The sequence below is a fragment of the Tursiops truncatus genome, chromosome 17 (assembly GCF_011762595.2).
Source record: "Tursiops truncatus isolate mTurTru1 chromosome 17, mTurTru1.mat.Y, whole genome shotgun sequence".
Classification (NCBI taxonomy): domain Eukaryota; kingdom Metazoa; phylum Chordata; class Mammalia; order Artiodactyla; family Delphinidae; genus Tursiops; species Tursiops truncatus.
In genome coordinates, this window is record NC_047050.1 from 63,008,872 (window position 1) to 63,033,368 (window position 24,497).

Sequence of the window (24,497 nt, forward strand, 5' to 3'; positions counted from 1 at the left end):
CTCTTTTGTAAGTTCACATATTTGTGAGAACGAGCTGATATTTAAATAATTTGATTAGGGATATAATTTCAAGTACTTAGTTAGCTTTAGTTTCAATAAGAATACTTTTTACTTTTCTTAAATTAAAAAAAAATATGATGTGTATTTAATGCATTTCCTGGTAGAAACCCACTAAGTAAGTATTTGAGGCAGAATAGAACTACAAAGAGAAGCCTAGGGAATTTGCCACTGACTGGCCCTATTTGATTACTTAGCAGGTCAGTTGTTTTGCTACATCAGTTGCCTTCTGAAGTCTGTAAATATGTTGTATGTGTACAGCATCCTTTTTCATCCAGAGATATTTCTTCATTGGAATCAATCTTGATAAAATATAAAAGTAGTTCTAAGAATTGTTTAATAAGAAGAAAGTATATTTAAGTTTTTGGTGTTTTGTTGTAAAACTATTTACTTATAATGTGATGTCAACTCTTTGTTCTTAGAGTTTACGCGTGTCAATATGGGTGTTCATAAAGCATTGCAGATGTTAAGGAACAAAGTGGACTTGCAGCATTTTTGTGGATATGTCACCATGTTGAATGCTTCTAGCCAACTTGCAAACAGAAAACTCAGTGATGCTTCTGATGAGAGAGGTTAGCCACTAGCTGGGTTCTTTGAATTAAGATAATTGGTACTGAGTTTATCATAAGCTTAATATTTAAAAAGCATGGGTACCTTTGTGGGGATGTTGACTTATTTAATACTTAATGTTTTTCCACTGAAAGATGAGAAAATATTCTGTGACATCATTGGGACAAATATCAGTTGTTCAAATGGAGAAAATACTAAGAGCATAAGTAAAGAAGTGATGACCTGGGGTTGGAATACAGAATGGTTATTGGGTTTTAGCCCTTTACTGTCGTATTTATGTTTATAGGCTTTAAATTAAGTTCCTTTATGGGGTGATGGTTTCAAAACTTTAGTCTCTTTGTAAAATTATTTTCAAACTAGAATGAGTAGTTTTTCCCTTTCAGCTTTCCTCTTTCTATCAAGGCACCATTGTCTTGTTATGCAGGCCTTAAAAATCATATCTTTATCTCATCCTTCTCCTTTCCCACTCAACCCAGTTAGTTTCCAAGTTCTGTGAATTAGTCTTTAGAAATGTCTCTTATATCCATTTCTTTCCCCCTCTCTTTAATTCTCTGTAACTGCCATTCTAGTCTGAGTTTTGATACTTTATACATGTTTTATTGTGACCATTTCCTGCTTAGCCTTCCTGGCCTCATTCTCTTCTTTCTGTCTCCAGCCTGTCCTGCATATTGACAACAGCTAATTTTCCTTAGATACCTTTTTCTTTCTAATTTAAAAATGCATTTTCAAATCACCTTCTCATAGTTACTGATTGTTTCTGTTCTGGCATAATTTGGCTTGTATGTGGCTTTGGTTGCCATGATGTCACCTCTGGTCCACGACTCTAGGGAACCTTTTAATTCAAGTCTCTATCATTGATTGACTGTATTCGCTGAACCTCTTAGTTTGAAATCCTGAGAAAATATGATTGATTGCTAGCCATCCAGTGGATTGAATTAGTATCCACTCCTGGTCCATTTACCTTTGGCCAGAGGAGTTGGGTAACTTTCAACAGTTGACTGCCAGGTATCACAGGAGCATTTTTAGAGAAGAGGGCTGTGGGTTAGGCAGTCATTTCAATGAATGTCTACTGTAGCTGTCATGTTTTATTTCATTCATTCTATAAACATTTACAAAATACCTCCTTAGGTGTTGGAGATATTTCTGTTTTAAGTCCTAGGGAATAAAGACCTGGAAGGAGAGACAAGCAAGTGAATCAGCCTACTGTGTAGTGTTAAAAGACTGAGATATGGGGGTCTGCTTCATGAAGTGCTAAAGTAGGACAGAGAAGGCATATCCCAGCCCAGTTGAGCTATCAGAGAGGCCTCTTAGAGAAGGTAAAGTTTGAACTAAATTTTGAAAAGTGAGGAGTTCGCTACACACAGATGATTGTTGTTTATTTAGAGTGTAGCAACCTTTAGGCAGAGGGAATCAGGCAATAGAGTAGCTCATCTTGGCCAAAAGAAAGAGTTTGTTGGGCAGTAGTAGATGAGAGTAGAGAAGTAATAAATGAGATCTAGAAGATCTTGGAGGATCTTTCATGCTGAAAGATACAGGGAGTCAAAAAAAATATTTTGAGAAGGAATGATGTAATCAGACTGCATGTTTCTATGGGGATAGAAATGACTTTAGTAATTCTCTAAAAGGTCTAAACTTGTGTTCTGCCTTTTTAATCCTTTTTTTTTAGGTCAGGGCTTTACAAGCTCAGTACTATTTATGTTTGGAGCTGGATAATTCCTTGTTGTGGGGGGCTGTCCTGTGCACTGTTGGATGTTTAGGATCTCCAGGCATCAGTAGCATCCCTGTCCCCATTCATGGCAACCAAACCATGTCTTCGAACGTTGCCAAATGTTTCTTGGGGGACAAAATTGTCCCCCTTTTAAGAACTACTGCTTTAGGCTAAAGACTGTTCATTGTTTTCCGTTGTCATTTCTGTTGCCTGAAGTCTTCTTTCATGTTAGGACTGACTTATTGACAACCTGTGCCAACTGCTAGAATCCTAATATTGTGTATGCCCTTTAATTATAAGGAGAACCTGATTTGGCTTCTGGCTCAGATGTGAATGGGAGTACAGAGTCATTTGAAATGGTCATTGAGGAAGCAACTATAGATTCAGCCACAAAGCAAAACTCTGGTAAGGCTTTAAAAATTATTTGCAATCTTGGACTAATTTCTGAGGTTTGACTCTTTTGTTAAGTCACTTGGATATCGTTTGTCTGCTCTTATTATAATGGACTTTTTCATAAGTATTTTCTAGGAAAGAATTTTGTATATTTAGAATAATAAAGTTAGTTAAAATATTATAAAACTATGATCTGAGAATAAAAATGTTTTATTTTTCCTATGTTGATTCTCTCATCTTGTAGATGTCCTGCACTACTATTTTTTTTTTTTTTTTTTTTGGTAAAAGACCACTTTGAGCATCTGTTGAAAGCTGTAGGCCTTCTTCCCAGAAGCATGTACATACTCAAAAAACATTCTTTCCTGTTTCAGAGATCCACTGATCCCCTCTCTGAGTCTTCTCCCCTGCTAAGCCCTTTGGTGGATGTCAGTAGGGGGTGGGAAGAATCTATGAAAATTTCTGGAGCTCAGTTAAGAAACCCTGGTTGGTCATAATATATATAAATATATATATGATTAATAACTTTATATATCCTTTTGTAGTTGCCACAACAGAGGCAGATTGGGTTCCTCTCGAGCTGTGCTTTGGAATTCCACTGTTTAGTTCTGAATTAAATCAGAAAGTGTGCCAAAAAATTGCTACACATGGCCTTTGCAGAAGAGAGAGGTGAGGGCTTATGTTTGTTGTCATCTTTTCATCTATGAGACTTCTTAAGCTCTCAATATTAGTTGCTATATCATACATTGTCTCATTTCACACATGATCATAGTATTTGCCTTGTGCTTATTTGTTGATTGAATAAAAATGGCTAGTTTAAGGGTTTGCTATGTATTTTAAAATTAAAGTTCAGTACCTCAGAAATTAGGCACATGCAAGTTTTTTGGACACATGTTTTGGTTAATTATATTTACTTAGTTACCCAGATTGGGCGAGAGTACGGTTAAAATGGGCATGCTTATATGACTGTATGAACCTAGTTTTTTTTATTTTTTGCGGTACGCGGGCCTCTCACTGTTGTGGCCTCTCCCGTTGCGGAGCACAGGCTCCGGACGCGCAGGCCCAGCGGCCATGGCTCATGGGCCCAGCCGCTCCGCGGCATGTGGGATCTTCCCGGACCGGGGCACAAACCCGTGTCCCCTGCATCGGCAGGCAGACTCTCAACCACTGCGCCACCAGGGAAGCCCTGAACCTAGTTTTTTTTAATATGTAAATATCAATAGAAATTCTCTTTCTTAACATACACTCAAGTTATGTTAATAGTGATTATCTCCTATAATGGAATTATGGCTGACTTTCTAAATTTTCTTCAGTTTCCACATTTTCTAAAATGAGCACATATTATCAGAAATGATATGTAGGTTTTATCTCATATGCCAACTCTGATCCATTGGGAATGGCTGCTAAGAGTCAGCGTTGTAAAGGTTCTGAGACCGTCTGGTTTAGCCAAAAAGAATATCATTGAATCTGATTGTCATGGTGGGTGGCTTGGAGAGATGATATCCACAGATCTTGACATCTTTATTTAGGAAAACAAAGTTGGATAATAATTAATTTAATTGGCTCAATGTAGCTTATATCAGAAAATTAAAAGTACTTAACTGACAATTTTAATAGCTATCCTGAAAATAAAATAACATACATGAATAAAAAAAGAAATACTATATAGTTTTAATGATTGCCACTATAATTGTTAGCAATTTTTACATATTTGAAAAATGTGTACCTAAATTTTTTTTTTTTTTTTTTTTGGCGGTACGCGGGCCTCTCACTGTTGTGGCCTCTCTCGTTGCGGAGCACAGGCTCTGGACGCGCAGGCTCAGCGGCCATGGCTCATGGGCCTAGCTGCTCCACGGCATGTGGGATCTTCCCAGACCGGGGCATGAACCCGTGTCCCCTGCATCGGCAGGCAGACTCTCAACCACTGTGCCACCAGGGAAGCCCTGTACCTAAATTTTTATTTTAGAAGCTTTCTTGTATTTAACATTTGTATTTGGTAGTAGCTTAAACTTTTAACAATAATTTTCCAATTTTGGTTATGCATGATGTTTTATTTCGAAATGGTCTTTTTATGCACTGTTACTCTGTATTATTAAAAGAAGCAGAAATTTCATTGACGGGAACCATTGAAATTGTTTTTTAAAAATTTGTATGTAATTAACCAAGATGTATATACATATATAAATGTGTTTAAATTGTTAAAATTAAACTCTTGTGAGATATTAGTTTTTGTCATATTTGTTTTAAACTTTTCCCCTTTTTTTCAGCCTTCAGAACCTCTTACATTCCAGTAGAAAACTGTCTCTACAAGTCCTTAACTTTGTTCACTCATTCCAGGTAACAAAAACCAAAAAAATCCAAATGGTATTTGCATAGGGCTTTTGTAGTATGCAAAACACTTCCAGGTTTGTTCTGAGTCTCCACAGCAGTAAGACATGAAATAAGCATTATTTCATGCTTATTTATGCATTTTAATTTATAAACAAAGATGCTGAAATTCAGGAAGTTAACTGACTTATACATGATTTCAGTGGCCGGTGTTTAGGAAGCTTGGACTGTTTGTTCTTTGCTGGTGCTTCATTAAACGGAAATGTGTTAAGCATCTACCATGGGCCATGCACCGTGCTAGGTGCTGGTTCTTGGGTCAGTACACTTCCATTGATAACTGCAGTGATTCTCCATTGCTGAGAGGGGGTTGTCTGTTATGGTAGTGAATGCCAGTGCTCTAGACCTTTTATCTTCCCCCCAAGGAAAGAAAGGATACTCTAGACTTGATTTGTAGGTAAACTTTTAGAATGGAATATTTTTGTTTGGTATATCTGTTCTAACATTATGAAATCAGTATTTTGGAGTTTGGTTTCATTCATTCTTTCAATAAATGATTGAGTCGACTCTATGCCAGACCCTTTACCAGGTGCTGGGGAAACAATGATGTCTAAGACACTAATGGAGCTTAAGTGTTGTATGAGACCATAGTCGAGTAAACATCGAAATATGTGAAGCAATTACAGATTTCAGTAAGTGCTTTGAAGGAGCCAGGCTCCTTCAAATCTGATGGAATCCAAAGGTAGACCTAATTTAAATACATAGAGATGATGCATAAGCTGAAACCTAAAGGATGGGAAAGAGTATTCCAGGCCGAGGTTAGTAGGTGCAAAAGTTCTGTGTCAGGAAGGCACTCGGCCTGCAAGGAAACGAGAAGGCCAGTGTGGCAGAAACCTCGTGAAAGAGGGATGATGGGAGGAGGTGAGGTTGAAGAAGAACGGAGAGCCTTCTAGAGTATGTTAAAGAATATGTATTTTATGCTGAGTGCAAAGAGAAACTGTTAAAGACTTTTAACAGAGAATGACATTATTTTTAATTGACTCTTTTAAAAGATTAGTTACTGTTTAGAGAATAGATTAAAAACAGACAAGCACAGAAACAAGGTAAGTTCGGAGACTGCTCTAATAGCCCAAGTAAGAGGTGTTGGTGGCCGAACACCCTTTTTAGTTTAAAAAAAATTTGCATGTATCCATAATAAAGGTTTGTTTATTACATGTATATACTGTTAAACATGTAATAATATAATAAATTATGTATATTATAAAGGATACACAAAACCAGGAATTTTATCGGATGCAATAAGTAGATACAGGATTTAAAAAATTTTCATGGTACTGCACCCCACTTTGGAGTGAGTACCCCACTTTGGAGACCACTGGCCTAGACTACGGTGGTGGCTATGGTGAGTGAGTCAAGTAAACTCATTTGGGATGCACGTTGGAGGGAGACTGATGGAACATGGTGATTAAATGTGAGGAAGGATTGAGGCTGTGATGAGGAAGGGAAGGATAAAGAATAATTTTCCTATTTCTTGACTAGTTTGAGTAGGGGAGGCTGGGGAGGAACCAGTGGGGGAAAATTTGAGAGTTTGCTTATGGACATGCTAAGTGTGGAATTTATGGTGAAACATCCAAGAACAGATGTTGGATAGGTGGAGGTTTGAGCATGGAGTTCTGGGGAGAAGTCTGCTGAATGTGTGAATCTGAGAGCCCTGGGAGTGGATGGATTGTTCTGTTGCTTAATGTTGTGTGAGGGTTTTTGTCTAAGAATTAACTTTTTCTTATCCCATATTCTCATAGCGTGTTATTTCTGTTTATTTCAAAGCACTTGTCATCATCTGAGTGTATTAGTCATTTCTGCACGTTAATACCTATCATTGATTATTTTGGGTTTGTGAGGTACAACTTTGCATCTCCTATAGTGCTTTGCCATTCCATAAACATTTCTTAGGTAATCAAGGTCTCTATTTCTCATTAGCTACATGAAGTGGTTTGGTAAAGTGTTGAATAGAATTTTTTTTCTCTTGTTTCTCGATCTTTTAGGAAGGTGCTTCAACACTGGATATTCACACTGAGGCCAGTTTTCCAAGTTTGCTTTCACAGTCATCCTGTGCTGACATGGGAGTCCCACTTCCTGCAAAGAACTTAATATTTAAAGATGGCATCTTAACAGAGTGGAGTGGACGTTCACCTTCCTCACTTCTTATTGCTAATCTCCATTTGCAATAATTTGGTTACATCATTTGTTGCTCACACTTTCTGCCATTTTTCTTTCTTAACATTAGCTTTATATTGCCAGCCACTAAAAAGCATCCTGCTGCTGCAGTGCAGTTCATGCTTAACTGATGTTAAAGTTAAAGTTTGGGGAACATGTTCATGTTTTCTGAAGTTTTCCTCATTATTGCACCTCCTAAAGCAAAGAAGAGCTTTTTAGCAGTCTGCACTGTATTTTTTACCTTGAGACAATCTGCGTTTCTTTTATAAAACTGAGGATATACTTTATAGGCTTTATGATGACTGTTATGTTTATAAGCAGTCACTATGAATATTGCAGTGGTAATTTTATATGTTAGTTTATCAAACATAAATCTTGTTTAGTTTTATATTTTGTTACCTACTCTTTAGGGGATCGTGGGAAGAGGTAGAACTCTTCCTCTGAAAAGGCTTCTTGGTATTTAAAGTAGCAAAACTATAAAATGGTAAACATCCATTATTGAGAGGTGATCTGATGGGGCATTAAGAATTGCTGTGGATGTTTGTAAATTATGTGTATCGGTTGAACATTGTTGAAGGTATGTAAATCAGCATAGTTATGTATGGCTTAACCTTGATTTAGAAGGTCTTAACTCAGACTATGACTATACATTGACATCTCATAAGAAGCTTTGGAAAACATTCTATTTTTAAACAACATTTATATGTGGACTTCAGTTGTCGCTCATTTTGGGCTTTATATTTTCATAGAGTCTTTATGGAAAAATAGAATTTATTTTCCACTCTTGTAGCTGTGGCTGCTGCACGTTTTCTCCCTGATTTATTTTTTGTTTAGTAGCTCTACCCATGAATGTTATGGAATTGGATTTGATGTTTTCAAACCAAGGATTTTGATTTCAGCTTAGAATTACATATTAGAGGCATTAAGGCTATGTCTTCTGATCAGAACACTTTAGTGGTAAACCTACTGTGAGGACATAAGCAATCCGGATCTTAAGTTTATGTGACTAGTTTTAGAGGAAATGATAAAGAAAAATTGAGTAATTTCAAAATGTTTCTTGAGTCATTGATTCTTTTAGTATCTCAAATGTTGAATAGAATAATTGGAATCACTTTTTAGATTTTACAAGTTACCTTCCTTGGGAAGTTTGTGCAGTGTTATATAGTTTAGTTTAGCTCTTCTCATAGGATAATGGTTTGCTAGTTTAAAACTAACCAAACTAACTGGTCAAACAACATATATCTAAAATATTTAAAGCATTAGAAAATTTGGGAAGGTTAAACCTAAACATTTTTGCTGATAATTTTTGTTATTTATAGAACTGACATTTGTTTATTTAACATACTTCTGGAAGTATGTGTCTTTCTTCAAACTGTTAACATAACCATGCATTCAGTACTGTCGCCTCCCTATTGAATATTTTGGAGCAGGTTACCTGTGGCACAGTCAGTGCTGTGTTTGGGTAAATGCAGTAATGTTTAGTATTCTACTTTGTCTTAATATGAGGTAGAAACCAAGTGTATGTTATAAATGTTTGTGTATAAAAGGAAAAATACTAATATTAAAATAATTTCTTATAACTGTGAATCACTCATTTATTTTTCCAATAATTGATATTGTACATTCCTAGTGCTGTTAGGTATATATGTAACTTCTACAGTTTTTCAACTGAAAGTTGTAAGTATTTCATTTGATCAGGGCTCTTTAATCTCATTTTCATTTGCTTTGTTCAGATTAACTGTAGTTATTTTATTTATTTCTGTTATTAACAAGCTTAGCCTACGGTAATGACATGTACACTAATAAAGCATTGAATGTTTGTAGTTGTTGGTAGTGAACCCAGTTGTTGGTGAATTTAAAACTTAAAATATGGGAGTGATTTGCTGCTATATTTCCTTTGAGAGCTAACAGAGGAGGAAATAGAACCTAATAAATGATCATGAATTTTAGGGAAAGTACTGAAAAAACATGTAGTCAACTCCGGTTTCTCATGTGAATGAGGAAAGATTCTGATTCCCAGGTGAAGACCTCTCATACTTGTAAGGATGGAGAATCTGCATTTTTAAAGCTGTTATTAGCAAAATGTGAAAGCCACTTTTATGCTTTACTTTGTGAATTTGGCTTTGTTTCATTCATACATTAACTCATGTAAAGATGCATCTCTTAAATCTTGTGTTGACCCTATTCAACAAAAAGGTAATAAATACAGAATTTATTATTTGCCAAAGAAAATTTGTGAAAGAATTTTTATCCAGTTTTTCTGCAAATGTTTAAAGCAATTTCATTTGGCTTTATGCTGCCTCCCCTCTTTTCTGCCCTTAAAGTAGCTTAAACCATTGGCAAACTTCAGAAACCAAGAGAAAAAAAGAAATATAAAAAAGGACATAGAGTTTAGTATGGTACAATTTCACCTATCACATATGTCTAAAGAAATGTAACTTTATGTTGTTAAAAAAATATATGATCGTTTGATTTTCTTGATTCCTTTTTTTCTTTTAAAGTGTGTAATCAGATACTTTATTTGTTTTTTGGGGGGGAATATTGGTTTCTTTTAGTTGTTTCCAGTTTTCTTTGCCATTTGTGTTTCTCTTTTATGTTCAGTGTTTCAAATACGGTTTGTAGTTAAAGATTTTAAAATACCAAAACTGTAACTGAGCACCGTGGATTTTTTTCTGATATGCTGTTAATATTATACAGTGAAATGTATGAAGTGTTGTCAATTTGATTATTGACACATATAATATGTTTACAAATAAACTGTGGTGTTGGTCAAGTTGCTGTGAAAATGTGTATAATCTTCTGTAAGCCCCTTCCTTAATTTTAAATACAGGCATGCTTTCAGTGCTGACATTTTCCTATACTTTAAAAAAGTATTTTTTATTTTATAATAATATTTTTATTTTATAATAATTTTAGATTAGCAGAAAAATTGCAAAGGTGGTCTGGAGATATTCCCTATATCCTTCCATGAGCTTCCACTAATGTTTACAACTTATGTAAACTATGGCACATCTGTCAAAACTCAGAAATTAACATTGGTACAATAGTATTTACTAAACTATAGACTTCATTTGGTTTTCACCCATTTTCCTCTCATGTTCTCCTGTTCCAGGACCCCGTCCAGGATTCCACATTGCATTTATTTACTCATCACTGCCGCCTTGGTCTTCACCGATCTGTGACAGTTTCTCAGTCTTTCATGACCATGACACTGTGAAGAGCACTAGTTGGTGATTTGGTAGGATGTCCCTCAACGTGGGTATGTCTGGTGTTTTATCATGATTAAACTTGAGGTTGTGCTTTATCAGGAAGGATATAGCACAGCGGTCCTGTGCCCTTCCACACTGTATTATATCATGGGGTACATAATGTTAATAGGCATTATTGGTGATGTTCCTTCATTGGTTAAGGTGGTGTCTGCTAGGTTTTTCCACTGTAAAGTACCATTTTTCCCACTTTCCATACTCTTTTTTTTTTTTTGAAGTGAATTACTAAGTCTAGTCCACACTCAAAGGGAAGGAGTAATATCTATATATATTCTCTACAAATTTTCTTAAAGATTTGTTCCTTTCCCCTATTTATTTGATCATTTATTTATATTAGTATGCAATCATGGCTATTTATTTTATACTTTGGGTTAAAATCCAGTAGAGTTGTTATTTATTTTGTTGTGCAAATTGTTTTAGCTTTGCCTATTGGGAACTCTTTGAAGTTGGCTCCTAAATCCTTCTGGTGTACCCTCGTCTTTTTTTTTTTTTTTTTTTTTTGACCATAGTCTTACTTTATAGCACTGCAGGTATTATCTGGATGCCAGCCCTAGAATTAGCCTATTTCTCCAAGGAACCCTGGTTCCTTTCATTGCAGAATGGTACTTAGAAACCAAGATTGTGGTTTAGGTGTGCTTGCTGCCACTGCATCTACAACTTCCCAGTGAAATGACCTAAGAGATATAAATATGTATACTAACAAATACATAGGTACACATCTCTATAATTATTTTTAGATCCATCTATCTGTATGTATATTAAACTGATTCTCATCTAGCACTACAAGGTTCATTCTAGTTATGCCTCTTTGCTTGTTCATAACTTCTTTCTCTGAGGGTGAGAAACCTGGCTCTTTTTATCTACAATTTATTTGCTTATTTGTTCAACCCTAGAATACTTATAAAGTGGTTTCAGAATAGTTAACGTTGTACCCCTGTGAGAAACAAATTGACCAACTAGGGTATAGTGTTTAAGTACTTTGTTTTGTCTTTAGCCTTATAGTATTCACTCATTTTCCAAAGTAACTTAGTTCAGCTCATTTTATTCCCCACTCCCTTCATTGATATGTCATACATTTGTAAAACAGATTTATTTGTCACACTCTGAATTCCATCTGGGATCTCTCAACATCCATGCTGATTTTTCACTAGGAAAATTTACTCTGCGTCGTCTTTGACAAACGCAGTCATGTGTCCACTGTCTCAGTACTATACAGAACGGTTCGATCACCCTAAAAATTCCCCTTTGTACTCAACCCCTCACCTCACCCCTCACAACCACTTATCTGTTCCATTCCTATAATTTTGCTTTTCCCAGAATGTCATACACATGGTGGAATTGTACAATTTGTAGCCTTTGCGTCTAGCCTCTTTTGCATAGCAAAATGCATTTTAAATTCATACACGTTGTGTGAATCAATAGCTCTGTTTTTTCTATTGCTGAGTATTTCATTGTATGGATGTATTAAGATTTATCATTTAACATTCATGTTCAGGTTTTAATACAAACAATTCATTTTGCTTGGGTAAATACCGACGAGTGGGATTGCTGAGTCATTGGTAAGTGTGTATTTAACTTTATAAAAACTGCCAAACTGTCTTCCAAAGTGAGTGACTGTGCCATTTTGCATTCCCACCAGCAATGAATGAGGGTTCCCACTGCAATGGTATCTCATTGTAGTTGAAATAACTAATTTTCCCAGTGAAAAATGATGTTGGGCATCTTTTCATGCGCTTATTTGCCATTCATATATCTTCTTTGGTGAGGTATCTGTTCGGATTTGTTGCTCATATTTTAAAAACTAGGTGTTAACTGAGTTTTAAGAGTTCAGTAAGTATTTGAGTACACGTCTTTTATCAGATACGTGTTTTGCAGATATTTTTTCCCAGTCTAGCTTGTCTTTTCATTCTTTTAATGTCTTTTAAAGTAAAGAACAAAAGTTTTTAATTTTGACAATGTCTGGTTTCTTGGTTTGGGTTTTTTTTTTTTTTAACAGATTGTGCTTTTGATGCTGTTATCAAAAAACTCATCACCAAACCCAAGGTGCAGAGTTTTCATTTTCTTCTGAAAGTTTTATAGTTTTATGTTTAGGTCTTTGACCCATTTGAGCTAATTTTAATATGTGGTATTTTAATATGCGGTATGAGATACATGTTTATATTTTCTTCACTGAATTGCCATGACACCTTTGTCAAAAATCAGTTGATGATCCTATAGAGACAAAGTAGATCAGTAGTTGCCTGGGTGGAAATGGGGGGGTGGTGACTGCAAATGGGTATAAGGCATCTTGCTGGAAATGGAAAATTGGATTGCGGTGATTGATGGTGTGCAACTCTTAAGTTTACCCAAAAAAATTGCATTGTACACTTAAATCAAGTAAATTTTATCATATGTAAATTATACTTCAGTAAAGTGGTTTGAAAAAATCAATTGGCATTTTTTTGTGTGCATCTATTTCTGGGCTCTCAGTTCTGTTTCATTGATCAATGTGTCTGTCCTCTTAATACCATGCTGAAATTGGATCCTGTTAGTCATCCAACTTTGTTGTTTTTAGAATTGATTTTGGCTCTTTTAGTTCCTTTGCCTTTCCATATAAATTTTAGAAACAGCTTTTCAGCATCTACACACAAGCCTGCAAAGATTTTAATCAAAATTATATTGAATCTATAGATCAAATGGAGGAGGATTGATATCCTAACAAATATCTCTCCATTTATTTATAACTTCTTTGATTTTTGTTGGTCACTCTTTTGCAGGTTTCTTTTTTTTTTCTTTTTTGAAAGGTTTTGAACTACAAATTAAATTTCTTTAATAGCTCTATTCCTATTAGCTATTTCTTCTTGAGTGAGTTTTGGTAGTTTGTGTCTTTCGAGGAATTGGTCTGTCTCCTCTAGATTACTGAGTTTATGGGCATTTATTTTTCATAGTGTACTCTTACTGTTCTTTTATTTAGTGGGATTAGAATAGGAAGATAAAAAGATGAAGTGAGATAAATCCCAAAGAGAAAGTGGCTAAGAATGATCCAGAACAGATGAAAGATGGGAATCCAGAGATACAGGAATCCAGTGCATAGTATATATATCAATAATGTTCATCAGTAATGAACTCAGAAAACAATTCAATTACATCATCAAAGTACTTGGAGAAAATGACTGTTGACCTAACAATTGTGAATCTGGCAAAACTATCTTTCAGGAACAAATGTGAAAAAGACATTTTCAAATATAAAAAACCAAGTTTATCATTAGACTAACCTCAAAAAAAAATTCAAATAAGTTTTTCCACAAGGCATGTCTGTTATATGAGAAGGAATGCTGAGCAAAGATGTTGATTAATCTTAAACTTCTTTTCTGAATGAAAATAATATGATATTTAATTTGGGAAAGTAAAGAAATAGGGCTAAAATCCTAAAAACTAAAGTCATGTGAGTCAGGAGAAGATTACATAGAGTTAAAGCACTCTAAGCTCATATTGTTCAGAGTGTGAATAATATTCTTTCATCTGTACATTCAGTACTAATTGTACATTTACTATCATGTCTACTGATACTGTTTTAGTAAAGGGGCGGATCAGTGAATAAGACAAATTCTGGTCTTCATGGAGTTTACATTGTAGTTAGTGGAGACAGTAAGCAAAGTAAGTAAATTGTATAGCAGGTTAGAAGGTGATAATTGCTATGGGGAAAAAAAATGGTGAGAAGGATGGGAAACACTAGGAATTGGAATTACACTTTATCAGTAGCTGGCCAGAGAAGACCTCAATGAGACGGTGACATTTAAGCAAAGACTTAAAGAGAATGTGGGCCATGTAGACATCTGGGGAAGAGTGTTCCAGGGAGAGGAAACAGTATGCAAAGGCTCACAGGTAGAAGCATGCCTGGCATGTCCAAGGAACTTCAAGATGTGATGAGACTGGGGTAAAGGGAGCTGGAGTAAATTGTGTTGGATAGATAATGGTGGCAGTCTGCTTTGAAATGGTTTGTTGATTTTGTATGTTTTGCTCATGAGAAAAAAGTATGAATGGCTTTCATTTTCCAAGCAGGCATCTGCTGAATCCCAGACAGGACAGTCAAGTCAAAACCGACCTTTAGGCCATTCCTGCTCTCTGTCTTTTGAACACCATTGAAAATCCAGAATGCCAAAAGGGCACAGCTGCCGGATTAAACTTTTAGCTTCATCTCTTAGTGTTTTTATTGCTGGTGTTTAAAAAATCACCGTCCAGGTCTCTGGAGTGTTGGCATTAGGACCCAGGCAAAGCGCAGAAGTTGTGTTGAAAGCTCAAGAGTCCGGACTGCTGAGGACCTGAGTTGTTTCAGTAGCTTCTGTTAATATTTGTTTGCAGCCTTTTCTCTTCCGGTGGGTGGCAGTATTTCACTTTTGAATCCTCCTTTCTCTGAGGGAATTAACTTGCATGAGGACAGCACAGAGTAAGCACCTCTTCACCCATCACCCCCAGTCCTGTTAACTGTGGGTTGAGTTCGTTTGGAAAACTACTCGGAAAACTGGAGGACTTACTCCTACAGGTTGATTATGAATAAATTTCCAGAGAAGGTATCTCACTGCAGGAGCGTCTGACTCAGCCCGGGCATTACAGAGTGAGAACAGAAGGGTGGATCTGGGGCTTAGAGACAACAGTCAGCCTGGTGGTGGCAGGGGTGTTACTGAGCCTCAAAGATGAACACTTATTCCATCATTTTTTAAATTCATTTAAGAAAATGTTTCAGATGTATTTGATTTCTATTGCTATGTATTAATTACCAAAAAAGTAGTGGCTTAAAACAACATCCATTTATTTATCCCCCCTCTGGGGGTCTGCAGTCCTAGCATGGCGTGGCTGGGTTCTCTGCTCAAGAGTCCCAGGTGCAGAGTCAGGGTGGCAGGAGTCCTCCTCTGGGGCTCCGGGCCTCCGCTAAGCTCACACAGTTATGGCAGGGTTCAGATCCTTGCCCTCCCTGTTTCCTTGACCATCTGCCTGCCGTCTGGAGCTACTTGCAGCTCCTAAAGCCTGCCTGCTTTCCCAAACACAGTCCCCTTCTAGCTCTAAAGCCCTGGGGAATCTTTCCTGTGTTGAATCCTTCTAACCCTGTGACTCTCTGACTTCCCTGTCTGACCTCCAGACCGGATTGAAAGCTTCCTGTGCTTAGGTCAGGCCCCAGATCTCCTATTTTACCTTAACTGCATCTGCAAAAATGTGAGCAGATAAGGTAGGGGGTCCCCAGAGAAGGAGAAACAGGCATGGCTTGCTTGACATAAGAGAAGCCATTTTTGGCCTAAGCCATTTTGTGATCTAAGCCTGGCCACAATGCTTATCCTTGAACAGGTGTCAGTAATAATGATCTTAAGAGAACAAAAGGGCAAACTTATCAGGCAAGAGAAGTAACAATAGCAAAGATAATGTAACGGTGGTGAAGACTCCCAGTGAAGACTCCCAGTTCTGTTTCAATAGTAAAGATTAGCCTGAAGCCTCAACCACCAGAACTGGAACCTAAGGGATCATGTTGACCTTTTCTAACCCTCCTGACTTCAATCAACTACAGCTTGGACTCTGTCCATTGCCCAAACCCATTCATGAATATGCTCGTACCTTTAGCTTAAAACGTTCCCAATTTTGCTACTCTAGGAGACACTGCTTTGAGAAGGATTCTCAGTGTTTTCCTTACTTGCTGCAAATGATAAGTCCTTTCTTCTGTTGCTCTTTGGCTTGGTTGTGTCCTTTGGCTTGACACCCACCAAGAGGCGAACCCAGTTTTCAGGTAACATTTTGACCTGCCCTGACAGTGGGCTGAGCATACTTCTGGGGCTGAGGATACATTTAGGGAGAGAGACATCGGTACTTGGGGTGGGAAGGCAGCAGAGTTCACAGGAGCTGAGGCTGCAGGTGGCCTTAGGGTCGGCCAAGGGAATATCACTGGAGCTTGTGACACTGGGTTTGTCTGGGGAAAAGTGTGCTGTGATTTTCACTTGGCGCTTGCACAGGGCCCCCTGGTTGGGAGCTTCATGAGAGGGAGTGTCCTGGGCTATGTCTACAAGTTGGCTGTCTCCTTGGTCTGCCCTGGATTAAACCAAGTCATGCTTGGAGCAGCAGACCCTGTCCACAACCCATGGTCTACCCTTCTGGTGGTCCCCCTTCTTTGCCAGTGTGTTCATGGAGGCACTTGGGGAAGGGATCTCGGCATGAATTAGCCCCTACTCCAACCCAAGGGAGTCGATCGTGACTGATCTAAATTGGTTTGATCATGTCACCTCTGTCCTTTAATTGGTCTAAGAGTGGCCATGTGATCCAATTCTGGCTGATGAAATATTAGGGAAGGTCTGCTGGGGAGGGCACCCCTCCCAAAGGACAAGCAAAGCCTTGTGAGTGAGAAGATTTTTGTCCCTCCCCTTCTTCCTATCTGGAACTTGGATGTAATGTCTGGAGGTGCAGCAGCCTTCTTATGACCGTGAGTGTCAAGCATACAACAAAAACCAACAAGTAAGGATGGTAGTGCAGAAAATAGAGCCAGGATCACTGGTATTATCCTTAAGCAGCTGAACCAATGTCAGCAACTTCTGGATTCTGTGTTACGTGACAAAAATTACCCCCATTTAAGTCATTCTGAATTAGATTATTATTTGCAGTGAAAGTATTTTTTTAAAGTACAAATTAGGAAATAAAGAATTATAGCACATAAACTCTTAAAATTAAAAAAATTAAAACTTATTTTAACTTAGGTCCATCATTATTTAATTACTATAATCTAATTTTAGATATACATATATAATTTAAAATTATTCTTGTAATTAATTATGTTAATATAGTTTAATTTAATATAAATTAAACTTATTATTCACTATTCAAGGAAATAGTCCAACCCATTACCTATTTCATACCTAGACATCAGCCTCTGGTAGAGCATTTCCAGCTCTTGGACATGGCTGTGGCTAAGTTACATTTCGAAAATCTGACAGCAGAAGTGCTATGGGGTGGGCACCAAACAACGAGTAGAAAACATGAGCTGAGCACTTACTATGTATAAGACATGTGCCGGCGGCTCTGCAGGCATTATTTCATCCTCGTGATGATCATACAGAATCAACAGTACCATGATTATCTCTATTTTGCAGGAGGCACGCCTAAGTTCAGGAGTGCTACGTACAGAAAGTAAGAGGTGAAGCTGGCTGGGCAACATGATATCTGCTACAGGAAGAGGCCAGACCGTCTCAGGGTCCATTCTGTGGCTGAAGGTCTTGTAGGAGTTTGAATAGACAGGAATGGTGAGAAGTGAGTCATCCTATGCAAAACTCAAAGACTGGGCCAGAGCAGGCAGGGCCATAGTCACAGGGTGAACGTGGTCAGTTTTCTACACAACAGCATCATTTGTCATACTGTTGATTTGAATTTTATAGATTATTTGTATACACGTTGACTATAAAACTCTATGAGATTTAGAGGCATAAGAATTCACTGCCCACATATTTAAGTAACATTATACTAAAAAATCGTTTTCATGAACAGTAAGAGTCTGAAAGACTTTTTCCTTTTGAAAGGGAATGTGGACATGAATTACTCAAGTGTGAGAAATGAGCTAGCGGAGAGAGATGGAGGCGGGGCGGGGGTGGGAGGAACACGTTAGGCAAAGGAAGAGCCAATGAAAAGCTTCAAAATGAGGGGGAACGTACATTGTTCAGAGGTCAACCAGCGACTCGGGCAGCATTCAGGCACGGATTTTAGAGCATTCCCTCTCTGGTTCTCTTCTTCTGGGGAATTCTTCCCTCCCTTTTCAGCAGCTGTTGTTGAACTGAATCCTATCCTCTGATTCTCCAGTAAATATGTGGGTTTTTAAAATGGTAGCTGTGCTTTGTAGAACTTAATTGGGGCATGTCTTCAATTAAAAAGCCATGAAAATTCATCCAGGGCTTTCCCTTCTCCTGAATTTCAACCTCTCCACCTTCGGCCAGTTTTGGGTCACTTAGCAGTGCTCCAAGGCAGTTTCTTTTTTTTTTTTTTTTTTTTTTAATTTTTATTTGTTACCTTGTTACCAAATGCCTGGTTTCATTGTTTAGATACAACTGAAGTGATTGACAATGTGTATAGTCACGATTGTTCTCTTACACTAGCCTTATTTTACGATTTTTAATATCTGAATTATTCTACACAGACCTAGATTATCCATCAAGCATTGATTTACAATGTTGTGTTAGTTTCTGCTGTACAGCAAAGTGAATACATGTATCAACTCTTTTTTTAGATTCTTTCCCCATATGGGTCATTACAGAGTATGGAGTAGAGTTCCTGTGCTATACAGTAGGTTCTTATTAGTTATCTATTTTATGTATAGTGTGAGCAGATTGTTCTTTGAGCTCTTGGAAGGTAAGCGTGATCTTACTCATTCTAACATTGTGTAGTCTCACTGAGGGTCTCACTCATGATTGTGGTCAAAATATATGTGTTGAGTTGATTTGAACACCGTAGAGTGTTGTGAAAGCAAAAAAGATGATAAGCCCTGTTTCTGAAAAGGGAATATATGAAATCAGAAGTATGAGTCTCTTAGAGAAGGGAATCGCATTTAGTTACAGGGAAAACGAAGTAAATCACTTGGATCTATAAGTATTTTGTTTCTTGAGGTTCTATGTTTTATGTTCTTTCTCTGGACTTTCGAGATCACTGAAGGGACCCAGGGGGCCTGCACAAAGAACGTACCTTATAAATTAATCAGCTTGAGACAAAGTTCTTGTAATTAAACTCAACCATGGCCTTTTTTTTTAAAATCATTTTCTCCTTTATGTTTCCTGACATTTTCTATAAAGAGATAAAGATTCTCTTGTCAAATTGGTTTTTTTTTTCAGAGTCTATCTCTTATCCCTCTGAAATGTAAACTTCTATGCTTAATGGATAATCTAGGTCTGTGGAGATTAATTCAGATAAGAAAACTCGTAAAACAAGGCTAGTGTAAGAACAGTCGTGACTATATTCTCCCCATTGTCAATCACTTCAGTTGCATCTAAACAATGAAACTGGGCATTTGGTAACAAGGTAACAATAATGAACTAGTTTTCTTTTTTTACTTTTTTTTTTTTTCTGTTTAGAGTTAAGTCATTTGTTTTTTGTGCTTAATAAAACCTCTGGTCTTCAAGAGAGAGATTTATAATTGCTGCCTTATCCTGCAGACGTTTTCAACAAATTTATATGAAAGTGTTTTGGACAGTTTCTAAGTGTAAACATATTGCCAGTTGTCATTCATCTGCAGTACTCAAAACATGCTGATTTTGTGTTTGTCTGGCTTCTGTCATAGCAGCTGCAAGAAAGAAAATAAAAAAATCTGATGCTTGTGGTTCAACCATAGAAGGGGCTGACCGGATGAATATAAAACAGCCAGTGAAAAAGTTAGGCATTTAGTGTTTTTCTAAGACTCATAATGAAAACAAAGCAGCAATACCAGTACAGACTCTGGTTGTCATGGTGATGATTTTGACAATTTTTTCAAATCTAAAACATACAGAAGCCTAGGAACTGCCTCACAAGACACGTGATCCAAGGACGCCAGGCTCTCTGAGGCAGTGAAATTTATGTTTAGGAATTTTGGTTCAGGTGAGACAAGTCTTGTTTCTGTTTGCACCACTGTTCCTGAATCTCCATGTGTTCACCCACTGGAAACCTGTCCTTTTGGGTTTTTTTTTTTGAATGGAGTTTTCATGACACAAGCATGATTGATTAAATCTTTGGTCATTGGTGGTTAAATGCAATCTCCAGCCCCTCTTCCCTCCCAGGAGGTGGGGGGCCGGCAGTGTGAGGAGACTGAAAGTTCTCTAATCACATGAATGCCTCCCCTGGCCACCAGCCCCCATCCTTAGGTGACCTAGAGGCTTTCCCAAAAATTACCTCATTAACATAACAAAAGACCTTTATCACTCTCATCGGTTAGAAAATTCCAAGGATCTTAGGAGCTCTGTGCCAGAAAACGACCTGATCAGAATGAAGAAAGTGCAGCGATAAGAGTCTATAAAAGGCACCAGTTGTGCCTTAGTTCTCCTTTCACATTTTTGTTTGTATTTTTATAAAAGCCCTGTTCATTCTTTTCACCAAATTTAAACCAGGACCCAGGGCCGTTTCTACCAGAAGACGAAATTTTACTCCCCACACATTTCTCTCCTCCTATTCTTCTTGGCAAATTCTAGAAGTAGGTTTGCCAGATTGAGCAAATAAAAATACAAGGTGTCCAGTTAGGTTTGCTTTTAAATAGATAACAGTTTTTTCTTGTAAAAGTATACATTCCATTTATCTGAAACTCAGACGTCATGTTATCCTATCCAATAAACTTTTTCTTTGCGGGCAGTGAATGACCTGATTTTGTTTGGGAATCTACCCTTTCTTAGGTGGATTTACTTCGGAAGTCAATCCTGATTGGGCTAAGTGAACCGTAGTAGTTCCATTCTCCTCCACAGAGACTGGTTTAAACATGGTATATGGTTCAATTCTTGACAGTGTGATTTGAGAACAAACCTACTGGTGTAGAGATTCTGGGAAAGGCTTCTTTGCTAGTTGAATAAAACACATAAGAAGAGCTGGCCTCTCTCATTCCTCTGGATTTTGTCCTGTCTAAATGTGACACCTGCAACCGTGGCAGCCATCTTGAGACCATGAGGGCAGCTAGACTGTGGGACAAAGGTAACTTTTTGAAGACGGCAGAGCGGAGAATTGGGAAGAACCTGGATCTCTAAGTCACTGATCCACTGAATTAGTTAAGCCTGAAGATACCTGACCTTGGAACTTCTTACTTGATGAGATAAAATTTCCTTATTGGGAGTTCCCCAGTGGTCTAGTGGTTAGGATTCGGCACTTTCAGTGGCCCGGGTTCAATCCCTGGTGGTTGGGGAACTGAGATCCTGCAAGCTGCATGGTGCAACCAAAAAAAAAAAAAATCCTATTGTTTAAGGCATTTTGATTTGAGTTTTCTATTACATGTAACCCAGAGCACCCTAAATGATAAATTATTCATTAGACCAGAAAACTGAAGCTCAAATAGGTGAGATAAGTTACCCAATGTCTCCAAACAAGGAATTACTGGGGGTTAAATTTGCCCACAGGGCTGTCCGACTTCTCTCTGTTATACCAGTTCAACCATTTCCTTATAGTTTGACTTTGGACAAATTCTACCACTTCTCTGAACTTTGACTTCCTTGCCTGTAAAGTAGGGATGTACCTCTTCCCTCACCGTGATGCATTAAAGATTGAAAGAAATAGTGTAAACAGAAAGGTCTGCTTGAAGATGCCTAGTAAATTTCCTCCTTTCTTGCCCAGTTTGTGCTTTTATTCTTAGGAATATTCCTTTACTCCTTACTGTGAGAGGAGATGAATAGTCTTCTCATTTTAAAAAGGGCTGGCATTGGGCTTCCCTGGTGGCGCAGTGGTTGAGAATCTGCCTGCCGATGCAGGGGACACGGATTCGAGCCCTGGTCTGGGAGGATCCCACATGCCGCGGAGCAACTAGGCCCGTGAGCCACAACTACTGAGCCTGCGCGTCTGGAGCCTGTGCTCCGCAACAAGAGAGGCCGCGACAGTGAGAGGCCCGCGCACCGCAATGAAGAGTGGCCCCCGCTCGCTGCAACTAGAGAAAGCCCTCGCACAGAAACGAAGACCCAACACAGCCAAAATAAATAAATAAATTACTAAACTCCTACCCCCAACATCATCTTTAAAAAAAAAAAAAAAAGGCTGCCATAATTTAAGGACTTATAAAAAATAAGTAAACTTTCCCATTCCATGGAATTACTTAGACCCTGGGGTGTCTCACTGTTCATCACACTTAATGAAGCTCATCAACTCAGTGAGTTCTTCAGACTATGGGGATCACTCACAAATATGTCCCCATGCTGAGCGTTTCCTTCCATCTTGTTACGGCTTTTCAGTCCAGCCATCACTCATCTCTAGTTTTCACACTGTGGATGACAATCACAGTGGCGAATAGTGCCCACCTGCAGCCTAGAGGTAATGGTCCTTGGAACCATATATATACATTTTTTTTAAACAACAAAAATTTATTTTCTTATCGTCCTGGAGACCAGAAGTTGTAAATCAAGGTTTCGGCAGGGCCGTGGTCCCTCCAGAGGTTCTAGGGGAGAATCCTTCCTTGCCTTGCACCGTTTCGGGTGGCTCCAAGCAGTTCCTTGGCTCGTAGCTACATCACTCCAGTCTGTGCCTCCATCTTCGTGTGGCCTTCACCTCTGTGTGTCTCTCGTAAGGACACTGGTCAGAACCGTACTTAACTAAAGACAGAGGCTGGGACATCAGTTTTGAAGATACTGGCTAAGTGACCTTGGACAGGTTGCTTAATCATTCTGAGCTTCACTTTTCCTTATCAAGAAAATGGGAATAATAAGACTTAACCTCACAGACTGACGCAAGGATTACACAAGGTAAAGTGAGAGCTTCTGATGCCTAGAAAGTGAACAGAACATTGTCACTTTCAGTAAGTCCTACCAAACATACACAGCTCAACATTCTGTTAATATCACCTCTGCAGCAGCAGCGTCAACTACCTAACTATTCCTTTTCACAAAAAAAAAAAAAAAATCATAAAGAAGGGTTTTAGCTTTTCAATCACACATCATTCCTCTTTAGAGATTGAGCAGTAATCAAATTTCCAGACCTTGTGTGTCCTGCAGGGGCATGAATCGGTCACAACTCAAACAGATCCTCCAGCAGCTTGCTGGCCCCTCACCAGCATCGCCAGTTTGAATAAAAACAGGAAAACCTCTGGGACTCTCCAAAATCCCATCTTTGGCGTTTGAGTTAACTCGAAACCTGGGCATGTGATTATATTCCCTCCGACGTAGCCCCCTCTAAATTAACTTACCCCAGTTGAGATCACTCAGTCCATTTCAAAGGTTAAGAAAAAATTGTTTTCCTAGAATCGATATAAAATGTGCTTCTGATGAGACGTTACGGAAGATAGACTAAAAGAATCCTGGCTAGTCACTCAGTATAGATTCTCTTACCCCTAAATCATTGCTCCAGCTGGACTGTATTTATGGAAGAGCCCCTCAACCCTTCCCTCTCTCTGCCCTCTTTATGAAATCAGAAGACTCAAATACAGTGTGTGTGTGTGATCTAAAATAAACATTCGCCAAACCCCAGGAAACTCTTGCACTCTTTCTGAACTACTGCCCCCCTCCAGAGGTAACTAGTATTCTGACCTCTATTACTTTGCCTTTTTGTATCTTTGAACTTCACATACATGGAATCATGCAGTTTGTACTCTTTTGTATTTGGTTTCTTTTGCTCATCAATATGTTTGTTAGAAATGATCCACATTTTTGCTTGTAGTCATAGTTCTTGTTTTGTTTTGTAAATAGAATTTATTAGTGGTTTTAAGATCACAGCAAAATTTAGTAGCTGGTACAGAGGAGCCCCATATACCCCCTGCCCCCCTCCCATCCCACGCATAGCTTCCCCCATAATCCACATCCCCCCTCAGACTGGTATTTTGTTACAATTGTCATGTAGCACAATGGTTTTCAATCAGGGCAGTACTGTTCTCTTAGGGACCACGCAGATGGAAAAATGTGGTGCTGTCTTAATTGTGACAATCACTGGCTCACTACTGGGCAGGCAGTGGGCAGGGGCCAGGAATGGTAAAGGTCCTGGATTGTGCAGTGCAGTCCCACGAGAGAACAGCTAGCTCAGACTGTTCATTTTACAGGGGAGTTAAAGCCCAGGCGGAAAGATGCTTGTCTGAGATGACCTGGGAGAGGACACTGGCCCCAGGGTCCTCACTTCTCCAACACAAGATGCAGCAGTTAAGAGCAGGGGCTCTGGAGTCAGGTAACCTGGATTCAAATCCATAGTACATTGTGTTCTGTTTGTGTGACACTGCGCTAATTATTCATCTAAGCTTCCATTTCTTCATCTGTAAAATGGGAGTAAGCTTAGTATTTGCCTTGTAGAGTAGTTTTTTGAGGGTAAAAATGAATTAATTTACCAGCAGAGTG

At 38.2% G+C, this 24,497-nt stretch overlaps 2 protein-coding genes across 5 annotated transcripts in view; both read left to right on the plus strand.

Moving 5' to 3' along the window:
* FAM91A1 (family with sequence similarity 91 member A1) overlaps window positions 1–10,504 on the plus strand; it is a 43,421-nt gene extending 32,917 nt beyond the window's left edge. The window contains exons 20-24 of one of the 4 annotated variants that reach the window (XM_073794723.1): window positions 480–629; window positions 2,636–2,740; window positions 3,271–3,394; window positions 4,993–5,062; window positions 10,377–10,504. In XM_073794723.1, the coding sequence (XP_073650824.1) occupies window positions 480–629; window positions 2,636–2,740; window positions 3,271–3,394; window positions 4,993–5,062; window positions 10,377–10,481 (554 nt within the window). In that variant the 3' untranslated portion in view covers window positions 10,482–10,504. Of the gene's footprint in view, window positions 1–479; window positions 630–2,635; window positions 2,741–3,270; window positions 3,395–4,992; window positions 5,063–7,092; window positions 10,038–10,376 lie in introns of those variants that run through there. The other 3 variants (XM_004315063.4, XM_073794725.1, XM_019932037.3) reach the window with 3 other exon arrangements.
* A 6,835-nt stretch (window positions 10,505–17,339) lies between these two features.
* Window positions 17,340–24,497, plus strand: part of FER1L6 (fer-1 like family member 6) — a 173,826-nt gene continuing 166,668 nt past the window's right edge. The window contains exon 1 of the mRNA XM_073794722.1: window positions 17,340–24,330. The gene's annotated coding sequence lies outside the window, so the exon portion shown is untranslated. The remainder of the gene's footprint in view (window positions 24,331–24,497) is intronic.